The sequence below is a fragment of the Myxocyprinus asiaticus genome, chromosome 19, assembly GCF_019703515.2.
Source record: "Myxocyprinus asiaticus isolate MX2 ecotype Aquarium Trade chromosome 19, UBuf_Myxa_2, whole genome shotgun sequence".
In the NCBI taxonomy this organism is placed as follows: Eukaryota; Metazoa; Chordata; class Actinopteri; order Cypriniformes; family Catostomidae; genus Myxocyprinus; species Myxocyprinus asiaticus.
This window is the reverse complement of record NC_059362.1, coordinates 27,257,467-27,269,513: the sequence shown is the minus strand read 5'-3', so window position 1 is coordinate 27,269,513 and position 12,047 is coordinate 27,257,467. Positions and strand designations below refer to the sequence as shown.

Here is a 12,047-nt window from a genome sequence, read left to right as displayed (position 1 = left end):
AGCTGGAAGCTTTTGCTCATGAGATATGTGTAAAAATTCTAATAGAGAAGTGTCCGAAGCCTGAGAACACTTACCTGAAACATTTATTTGCTGTTATTAATGATAAAGGATGCTCCACAAATGATTGACTTTGGGGGTTGAATATTTTTGAAATGACATTTGTAGAGAGAATGAGTTATTTTTTATTTTTACATTTGGGTAAACTGAACTCTTTGTTCTCAAAATCACTCAAATGTGTATTAAAAACTTTGGCTGTTCACTGAGGTTTTAGTTGATGTGTTTTAATTCACATCACCAGAATGTATTGCTGGTCAGGGGGGGTTGAATAATTTTGATTGCAACTGTAGATCTGCCTATAAGCTCTCAGTCACTCAAACAGAAAATGTTTTAATATAAACCTGACTTTCAGCAGCCTTCATCTCACACTGCTCTCAGAAAGCACAGGCCTATGCTGAGTGACAGACAACATAAATAGCCAGACTAACAACAGAGGAGCACTTCAGTGGTTGATGGAGCAATCAGAGGTGTAATTTCCTCAAATGAGATATTCTAGAATCTTTGCTTCCACTGACAGAGTTAAAAATAGGTAACTCTGCTTTAGAATATTGGCTGGTCAAAAGGCCTTCTAGTCACGAAATTGACATGAAAATACTGTTTTAAAATGCAGAAGCGAAATGAAAAGCACATTTTCTGAAGCAACCACATACATTTTGCGTCACTTCTATGTCTCTGTCATGTCACATGTCAGCTGGAGTTCTTGTCTGGTTCTGAACAGCGGTCCTCCGAGTCCAAAGTCCAACACTCTATGAGGTGTGCTACCACACAAGCTAATCATATTGGAATAAAATGTTGCAATGCTCATGTAAATTTCATGAGACCAGGCTGAAAAATCGAGGTGACAGTGAGGCACTTACAATGGAAGTGAATGAGGCAAATTTTTGGTAGTACTTTATTTTACAGTACTGTTCTACATTTACGTACTCTATAATTACAACAACTATAGTAATTACTAGGAACTAACCCTAAACCTAACTCTAACCCTAACCTGGTGGCACTTTATTTTACAGTACTGATCTACATTTACGTACTATATAATTACAACAACTATAGTAATTGTTAGGTACTAACCCTAAACCTAACCCTAACCTTAATCCATATTAAGAACATGTAGTTACCTAATATTACTCAGTAATTTCTTGCGTAAGTACACTGTAAGTATACTAGAAGTACACATACTGTAAAATAAAGTGCAACCAAATTTTTGGAGGGTTTAAAGGCAGAAATGCAATGCTTAAAATGTTATAAAAGAACTTGCATTAATTCTTCTGTTTAAATTCATGTATTATTTGAGCTGTAAAGTTGTTTAAATCATTGTTTTTACAGTCCATTAAGTGTTTTAGGGATACAATTGGCTATAACTATACACAGAAAAGGTTAGTAAGTGATTTTATCACAATAAAATCATGTTAACACACATATTGTTTACATTTTGTGACTATACTCTTGAAATAGTGAGTATTTCAACGTTTATGGATTGGCCCCATTCACTTACACTGTAAGTGTCTCACCGGAACCCAGATTTTTGCTTTTTAAAGAAAAGGAAGGGCAAAGTCAAAATACATTTTCGTGGAAATCAATATTATGCCACAAGTAAACACTAACTACATTTCCATCCAAGGGTTTTTTTTGGAACAAAAAGTGTAACACATCAAAAAGTTTACCGATGGGAGTCGCATGGCACCATGCGAGGTTCGGACGTGTGAACGGCGAGCTCTGTGCACTTTGCTAGTTTTAATACTTTTTGTGTCATAAACAGGTGAGATTCGATACACCCTGTTCTATAACTGTTCTATGAAGACAATATGTCAAAGAATTCAAAATCCTCAGGCTCTGGAGACATTAAAAGTCACCTACGTGTCGAGTCCCCTGAGCAACAGGCCGAAAGCCCGGGACTCAATTTGGCTGGTGTAGTGGAAAAGATTCAGCGTCAACTGTCGAACATAATGGCAATGCTTACGAAGGTCGTTGCTGATTTGGAGGATCTTGCTGTAATATGTCGTTCGATCACTGCCATGGAGACGAAATTCACTGAGTTGGTTACAAGAGTGTTGGATGTTGAGAAACGGATCGATTATCTGGAGTCATTGGAGAGGGAATTAGCTGCTAATCCGCTAGCGACCAAGACGGACTTGGAGCGCATTTGGGAAAAGTTGGAAGACCTTGAGAATCGTAACCGGCGAAACAACATTCAGATTGTTGGAATTCCTGAAGACGAAGAAGGCCGAGATATGGTGAAATTCCTAGACGAGCTCTTCCCGAGTCTGCTTGGCATAACAGGCCACAAGCTGGAAATTGAGCGAGCTCACAGAGTTCCGCCAAATTTCTGAGATCATCCGATAAAGATCTCACGTTACGTGAGGCAAGGAGTAAAGGAAGGCTTTCTTGGAAGAACCACAGCATTTTCTTGTTCCCAGACTTTGCGAATTCGACAAGAGCGAAACATAATCGATTCAAGGAATGCAAGAAACTCTTACATCAACAGAAGGTCGCTTTTGCACTGATGTTCCCGGCCAAGTTGAGAATAGATGCTAAGAATGGCCGCAAAATTTTTACATGCCCACAGCAAGCGATGTCCTTTATAAAGTCAATGGAATGAGCAAGTTATTGTGTGATGCTCTCGATGCAGCCGAGTGGACCTGACTCAATGAACATTCACTTGACAGTCCGAGGAACTGAGTGCCATTTGTTTCTTTTTGTGTTGGTTCTGCCTAGCGGCTGGAGTTTGTTTTGTGGAGTAACACTCCTTCGGGACAGTTTGTGGATGAACCTGTACATTCTTTGTGCTTATGCCTCCTTCTGGATGGAGTTTGTTTTGTGGAATATTTCTTGCAAATCATTAGAGTGATTAGGGCATCTGTTCCACTCATATAACAGCTGAATGGGCCAGCTCACTGAACATTCGCTTGACTGTCCGAGGAAACTGGAATTTTTGGAGTTTTGTGGAGGAACACACCTTCGGGACAGTTATGTGGATGAATCTACATGTTTTCTGTGCTTATTCCAACTACTGGCTGGAGTTTGTTTTATAGATTATTTTCTGTTTTGTAATTCTGTCTCACCAAATTTGTATAGAAGCACCGGACTTGAGCAATCCATCAGCAAATTGTTGCAGGGACTCTCGTAGGCATACATGGACTGTTTGATTTTAGAGGGATGGATGCCTGTTGGCGCTGTCATGCACAGGGTTAATGCGCACATTTTTCTTTTTTCTGTTTTTTTTTTTTTTTTGTTCTAGGGGATGTTCGGGGGTTGATTGTTGCACCAATGTTGGAATGTGGTCATTATAATTTTAATTTTGACACACAATCTATTTTTTCTCACATGCCAAAATGTCAAATATTAATATGAGCGGATTGTCTCTCTCCACATGGAATGTGAAAGGGTTGGGGCACCCCATCAAAAGAAGGAAGGTTATTTCCTTTCTTAAACGTAAGAAATTTGATATAGTGTTTCTTCAAGAAACGCATCTTTCCCCACAGGAAGCTGAAAAATTTGGGAAGATATGGGGTGGACATGTTTTCTTTAGTGTTGTCTCAAGTAAGAGCAGGGGAGTCATTACACTAAGTAAACATCTACAATTCAAATGTATCAAACAGATTAAAGTTAAATTAGGAAGAGTCATTATTGTTTTAGCAGAAATTCAGGGGCAAAGGTTGATTTTGGCTAATATTCACACAACTAATGCTGATGATCAGAGCTTTTTTATAGATCTTGAAGGGATGTTGCAAGCCGTTGGCACCCCTCATGATATAATATTGGGAGGAGACTTTAATCTTTTGATGGATTTGAAGGACTGAGTCCTTGATCATAGTTAAGCCAAAGTGTGTAAGCCCCCTAGAGCGACATCGATGCTTCACAGGATGTGTAAAAATCTTGGTCTTACAGATATTTGGAGACTTTTGAACCCATCTGGTAGGGACTATAATTTTTTTTCCATCAGTCCATCCCTCATTTTTTTCATCAGTCAGTCCCTCATTTCATCTGTTGTGGATTGCTCAATTGGAAACATCTTAGTCTCAGATCACGCCCTGGTGAGTTTAGATATGTTGCCATATATGGAGAAAAAGAAATCATATAGTTGGCACTTTAATGTATCCCTTTTGCAAAATCCTGAATTCCAACAAATGTTAAAGGCTGAAATCAGTGTTTATATGGAGACCAACTGGTCCTCAGTATCCTCTGTGGGTGTGGCTTGGGAGGCACTTAAGGCAGTTCTTAGGGGTCGGATCGTACAGTATGCCTCATTCATCAAAAAATCCAAAGCACGAGAACTCGTGGAGTTGGAAGGGAATATTAAAAGTGCAGAGGCAGAGCTGAAGAGCTGAATGTCGTCTGATGGCCTCAGAGAATTGACCCGATTGAAATACAGATATAATACTATTTTGACATGGAAGGTGGAGTTTTGGCTATTCAGGGCAAGACAGTCATACTTTGAGTCGGGGGACAAAGCATGAAAACTTCTGGCTAGATATATAAAACAGAGAGAGTCTTTTTCCATTCCCTCAGTGAAATCTGCTGGTGAAATTTGGTGAAATTTTTACCTCAGCCGTTAATAATAATAATGCTTTTAAAGAATTCTGATTACTGATGGCTCAGCAAAAAAAAAAATTCTCTTGATTCTGAGATAAACTTGGAGGAACCAGATGGCTTTGCCGCTGAATTTTTTAGATCTTATGCTACGGAACTGGCTCCACTTTTTCTAGAAGATTATATGGAATCATTAAAGAATGGAAAGCTTCCGCCAACCATGACACAAGCCCGGATCAGTTTGATTCTTAAAAAGGACAAAGATCCAAGCGAGTGTAAGAGTTACCGTCCAATTTCCCTGATCCAGCTAGATGTTAAAATATTGTCAAAACTTCTGGCTAATCAATTAAGTAAAGTTATGACATCTCTTATACATATAGATCAGATGGGGTTTATCCAGGTCCACAGCTCTTCTGATAACATTAGGCGTTTCATCAATATCATTTGGTCAGTGGCGAATGATCAGACTCCGGTCGCTGCCATCTCACTTGATGCCGAAAAGGCATTTGATATGGTAGAATGGGATTATCTTTTTAAGATTTTGGAAATATACGGGTTCGGGAATACTTTTATAATTGTGGGGTTTAAATTACTTTATAGACAATAAAATAATATTTTACATTATTTTACTCTGGATAGGGGCACCCGGCAGGGTTGCCCTCTTTCCCCATTATTGTTCTGTCTTGCCCTGGAAACATTAGCAGCCGCGATAAGAAAGGAAGATGATTTTCCAGGGGTGGTGGTGGGAGGTATGGCGCATAAGCTTTTGCTTTACGCAGATGATATTTTGTTATACTGTACGTCTCTGACCCCATTAGATCTATGCCTTGCCTCCACAGAATTATTAATTCCTTTTCTAAGCTCTCAGGGTACAGAATCAATTGGTCTAAGTCCAAAGCTTTGGCTCTAACAGCGTACTACCCAGTAACGGCTTTTCAGCAGGGCGCCTTCCAGTGGCCCAAACAGGATATTAAGTATTTGGGCATTTTATTCCCAGCAAATCTGTCTGATTTAGTCTGAGTTAATTTGGACCCTTTAATAAAAAGTTTTTTGAGCGATGTGGGCAGGTGGGCTTCATTACATTTATCTATGATTGGGAAGGTTAATGTTATTAAAATGAATTGTATTCCAAAATGTATCTACCTGCTACAACCTCTCCCTGTAGATGTCCCACTCTATTATTTCAAGCAATTTGATAGCATAGCGAAGTCCGTCATTTTGAATGGTAAACGTCCCAGATTACATTTCAATAAGTTACATAGGCTGATTGACAAAGGTGGGCTAGGCCTACCCAAGATTTTGTTTTATTATTATGCATTCAGTCTCAGACATTTGGCTCACTGGTCGCTCCCATATCACCCTGTAGCTCAAGACTGGTTGCCTACTGAAGCTGAGCCTGGTCAGTACCTGGATGGGAGACCTCTTGGGAAAACTAAGGTTGCTGCTGGAAGAGGTAGTAGGGAGGCCAGCAGGGGGTGCTCACCTTGTGGACTGTGTAGGTCCTAATGCCCCAGTATAGTGATGAGGACACTATACTGTAAAAAGGCACTGTCATTTGGATGAGATGTTAAACTGAGGTCCTGACTCTCTGTGGTCATTAAAAATCCCAGGACTCTTCTTGAAAATAGTAGGGGTGTAACCCTGGTCTTCTGGCCAAATTCTCCCTATTGGCCCTTATCAATCATGGCTTCCTAATAATCCCCATCCATTAATTGGTTGTATCACTCTATTCTCTCCTCTCCACCAATAGCTGGTGAGTGTACTGGTGCATTATGGCAGCCGTCGGATCAACCAGGTGGATGCTGCACACTGGAAGTGGTTGAGGAGAGTCCACTTGTTCACTGTGTAAAGCGCTTTGAGTGTAGTGTCAGAAAAGTACTATATAAATGCAATGTTCATTCATCCCACCTGAGAGAGCCCCTCCCTGGTTCTGTATTGAACAGGAAGTTCTTGCCCCTATTTTGCCATTACAAAGCCTTTCTATCAAACTAACCGGAGAAGTTAAGTTACACCCCGTTATCTCGCATTTAATTCAGACATTTATTTAAATGTTGCCTCGAGCATATGGCAGAATCCAAAATTATGTATTAATAAATCCCCTTTCTGCTGGTCAGAGTGGATTGTGAGGGAGGTTACTACACTCGGTGACCTATATGAGAGTGGAGTGTTGAGATCTTTTGAAAATTTGGTTCAACATTTTAGGATTCACAGATCTCAGTTTTATAGGTATTTACAGCTGCGCCACCTGCTCTGTACTATATTTGGGAGTAGCTTACACCCCCCTAAAGTGGCAGATAATCTGGGAATGGTGATTATGAGGCATCAGTGTATTACTGCCTGCTAATTCAGAGTCTGGGGGATGGAGCTTTAACTTCTATCAAGAGATTACGGGAGAAAGATTTAAACTTGGTATTGGAGGAGGGAGGGGGCGGTGGAGAGATAGGTGGAGGTATAAATGTGTGTAACTATTATATATATATTTGTTTGTGTGTTTGTTTGCTTTTTTGTGTATATACTCATATGTGAGTATGAGATTGGGGATTGGGAGAGGGAGGGGTGGTTGTGGGGTTTAAATGTTGATTCCATGTATACATGTTTTGCTTTTCTTTATTTAATGTGGGAATTAATAAAAAATGTTAATTACAAAAAAGTTTACCGATATAGCTGATGGAAATGCAAATTATCGCAAAAATTTCACAAGTGTCAACATAATATCCGTTTAACTCAAGCGCATAAACTCTATGTTGACCTTCAAATATTGCAATAAAACTGGTTTGGAAACACTTTTTGTTGAGAAAATAGGCATTAATGCAAAAATATAGTACCACTTGACAGAATTTACCCCAATCATTAGCCTGTGTTAATCATGACGACAAGTTATACATCCGTAAAAGCCAATTTATTGTATGTGAAGCATTACTCGCACTGCTATGGATTGGTCTTAACAGCATACCTGCACAGATCCGATGCTGCAAACACATATGCGTCATGACACTTCCAGGAGTGTCAAAACAAATATCTCGTATCATGCACCTGTCAATATCGACAAGTGCACGGAGAACAAATGAATGGCCACTCTTTGCGATTAATTTAATCGCGCCATCCGTTTATTTATTAAACTTTTCCACACCATTAAAAATAATAGACGGCAGTCATGGAATTAGCCCACAATACAAAAAACATCATTTCTGTGCACAAAGACAATACTAGGAGAAAAGCATCAGTGCTTTTTTGGAACACTAACATATAGCCCAATTCTATAAAATGATTGTTTAGCTTACTTTTGAAAAAACGCCGGCAAAATTCCCTTTATTAAAGGTGCAGCATGTAAAATTCAGAAACCCTTGTTATTAATGATACCTGTGGCCGTTAAGTGAACTGCAGCAAGCTACCTACCTAAATTAGCTAAAGGTAATTTAGAACTGAAATTTTTTTAAGGCATTATTTGAAGATGTTCAATGACATATGTGCTAACAAGAGAAATATTTGACTGATTACAAATGATAAGGAAGGTCTGGTTGACCCGATTTTCTAACAGCAGTTGTAAACCAGTCCAAAATAAACAGTGAGATTTTATATACAAGAACACAACAATACAATCAAATAATTTCAGATGTGTACGTTACTAATCATTTGATAATGTAATAAATGTCTGCCTATAGTCTATATTTCACCCAGAGGGGCACCTCAGTCCATGTGGGCAAAGGGGCAGTTGCATGGGCCACTGTAGCTACCCTCTATGTGTGTGTTTGGAACCAAGTATACTACAGAGAAATTTAATGTCGGAGTGGGATTTGAGCGAACGCTTTTTTACCGGTGAGTGTGAGCGGTACTTGAGCGGAGCGTTTGCTTGGGCCGTGAGCGGCTGAGCGGAGCGCACGTGCATGGAGCGGGTTATTGAGCAGAGTGTCACACTGCTCTGCTTCGCTCACATGCTCTGATAGGGACGCGAGCGAGCGAGCATCGGCCAAAACAATGACGTAACGTACAAAGAGACTGAACGTGATTCACCAGCATCATGCTGACAGATGAGGTAGCATAATTAAAATTACACAGTTATGATTGTTTTACTACAAACTTTGAAACTAAACTAAAACTACTTATCAGCTAACATAACATACTGATACACACATACAGCTACATACTACCAAAATATACCAGACAGTTTACTGTTGCACTGCACTGTTTTGTTGCACTATTTTATGTTTTGTATGTCATATGTTGTACTACGATCAAGAAATCAGCGTATTTGCTTAAATTTATCCTGTATACCTGATTTTCAGTATAAAGAGAAGATCGTTGAAATTATTTGAATGTTACGAAGCAAGGTAGATTGCAATTCATCAGTGTTAGCAGGCAAGATCAAGTTAGTTAAAATTACACAGATCAATCCTTATGGCACTATATTTCACATGCTTTGCAGCTATGTAAGCTTACCTATACAATCAGAAGAATGCCAATTCAGGGTCGGTTTTGATCCCCAAAACCAAATGATGGTCCCTCCAGGAATCAAATGCTTTGCCGATGTTCACTCTAGTTTTTGCTCGACCAAGATCACGTTCCCGCTTAGCCAGACGGGATTCATTAGAAGGCTCTCGGGAGCGTGCATAAACGTCACATCCTTTGGATTTTCATTCTTCGCATGAAAATCAGTCTACAGGCTTTAATAGGCAACCTAGGAAGTCCGGGAAGGGCTCATTTTTTAAGTTGCGTTACAAGCCGTTCACACATTGGCAAAAAAAGGCAACTATTACATGAAAATTGTTACATATTGCACCTTTAAATAAAATAAATTACCAAAAGAATAAATAATATTGTTAGGCCTATATAATTGCCTTTTCTTTACACAAACTTAAATTAGCCTTACCCTGTTCTGTACATGAAAAAAGATGGCTGAATGACATTCTCAGAATGTTCTACACTTTTTTTCAAGACTATAAACTATCAGAACTATTTGTCCAATGCTGAGTTCACTTTCAGAAAACGAGCTTTTGAACATTTGAAAACTTTTAAATATTTTAAATCTAACCCTCTTTATCTCGGATCGCATTTGCTGAGCTTCTTCAGAAAATGTAAATTGCATTATGATGCTAAATTAGGGACATCTGGGAGGTGAAAGGTACACAATTAGCGATATACACACATTTCTGTATGAAAACGGCTTAAGGGCAGATTTCTTATACGATAAACCATACGATATGTTTTTAAGCATGACGTCATCACGCTCACCATTTGTATAGATAAAAGGCCATTTGAATGGAAACTTTTTCAAATTTCGCAAACATTTTTTTAAAGCATTTTCACTTTGTCGATAACAAAACAGCGTGAAAAGTGGATGGAAACTAGATTATTGTAGCTCTGTGGAGATTTTTAAATATTGCTGTTTGTTTGAGCATCCAACCATCCAGACACAGCAACACAGTCTCAACCAATAGCTTTAGTTTGTCTGACAAATGGAAGATAAGGGAAGTGTTTGGGAGACTTGTGTTAAAACAATAATTTTTGCAATTGTAGCTGCATACTTCATCTTTTAGAATAACAATAATCTTCCCTGCCTCACTGTTCGCAAAAACAAGAAGTCTAACTCCAAACTCACGCCATTGGCTGAGTCAGAAGGTGACATGTCGGACTGCTCATATAAACAGTGTAATGTTTTGAAAGACGGTAGACAACCTACAAATGGCTCAGTACATATTACATAAAATACACAATTCTCCTTCAAAGATGTCGAACATGAAAAGTGTTTTTCTATGTAAGGCAAGAAAACTCACAGGGAAGTTGTAGGCACAGTTCCTGCGTACCAGAGCATATTTGTTCTCCAGCTCCAGTGGGTAGGGCTGGCTCTCACAATGGCCATTTTCATGCTGCAGACCCAGACAGCACAGTTTCTTATAAAATTCCAGAAACCAGAGGTGCTGCTCATCAGTGAAAGAGTCTGTTCAAGCAAAAGGTATAAGAATACATGACTTTAGTGATAAACTACCTAAACTAGAATGGTGGCTCAGCATGAGCCTGTATTTCAAATGTTCACAATGCATGTACACATACTGTATATGTGTACATGCATTGTTCCCAAGCTGATTTGGGTTCTTCCCATGGTTTCTTCATTTACTTAAACATCTTTCCTTGCCATTGTCACCTTTGTCTCACTTGGGGGGTTGTAAATCACTGTGTAATGCTGCTTTAGAAAGTATAAAACACTATACAAATTCACTGAAATTGTATGCAGGAAACTTATGACTCTACTGAAGGATTGTAATCTAAAAATCTTTCCAAAAATGTTTTTTTTTTGGTTAAAAAGGAAATGGGCAAACACCTGAGAGGCCATGACAAAGCTTCCCATACTGACAAGACAAGGAGGTCAGCGCTGCCTCATCAGCTTTGAAGCACTTTTCACAGAATGCCTTCACCAAGGGAAATATCACACAAGTTCTGTCATCTGTGAAGAGAGGGTGATAGAAAGGGAGGGAGGGTGAGAGGCTGACAGGAAGTGTGTGAGACTGTTTCAAGACACAGCAAACATCTCTTCACAAAAGAGCCCCCTGCAATTATCTAAATCTGATGTCCCTGCATAAAGACTAAAAAGTTTGAGAAACAGTATGAGAATATAAGGTTCATCCATTGATATGTGCAGGTGCACAGCATGTGTTTGAAGCAGTATACTTTGTGGTGTGATGAAATGGGAAAACAACACAACAAGTTAAAATATTTCTTTAAATGTTGGACACTTTAGAGTTTCTCTGTAATTTAACCATATTTGAGACTAAAGCCCTAATCACACTGTTCATCGCTGGAGGTCAACAGGTTGCTGTACTATTGGTTACTGGTAAGCATTCCTGCCACTGGATGCATTAATGTTATTGGTGGGCTGTGCATCTAGCCAAAGCTTTTGAAAATCTGATAAATAAATAAAAATAGTAAAATAAGATGTTTTACTAGTTAAGCAAGGGATCAGTTTTTAGCTGATAAAAATTAACATTCTTCAGCAGTGCACATTATATCATATCATGAACATGACATTGCGTTGCTGCTCATTTGTGGCTCTGAATGATCCACCCCTCCATCTCGTCATCGTCGCCCCGCCTCTTAGGGCCACCCTTCAGCCAGGCTTACGACGGGAGTTGGGCAGCGGAGCGAGAAGAGGTGCATAATTAATAAGCCTCATTCTGACAGAGGTGGATGAAGCACACACGACGTGTACCCTGGAGGGGAGCGTGAGCGGCCAACAGACACAGCTCATGCCTGGGCAATTCCATAGACACTACCCCGCCCTTCACAGAGCCCCGTCTCACCACGAGGATGCCAGACTCCCCCTTTGTTATTAGCACTATTCCCCCCGGACACTATTTTCCCCTTTTATGGACTTGTTATTTTTATTATTATTTCCAATAAATGCCTCTCTGAGGCTTGACGCCACACCCACTGTGTCTGTCTCTTGCTCACCCCGTCACACTGTCAAA

The 12,047-nt window shown here is 39.5% G+C and overlaps 1 protein-coding gene across 1 annotated transcript in view; it reads right to left on the bottom strand.

Annotated features, from left to right (window-relative positions):
- ppp4r4 (protein phosphatase 4, regulatory subunit 4) overlaps positions 1–12,047 on the bottom strand; it is a 65,257-nt gene that overhangs the window by 23,064 nt on the left and 30,146 nt on the right. The window contains exons 9-10 of the mRNA XM_051644744.1: positions 10,904–11,026; positions 10,359–10,522 (exon numbers count right to left, since the gene is read on the bottom strand). Coding sequence (XP_051500704.1) covers positions 10,359–10,522; positions 10,904–11,026 — 287 coding nt within the window. The remainder of the gene's footprint in view (positions 1–10,358; positions 10,523–10,903; positions 11,027–12,047) is intronic.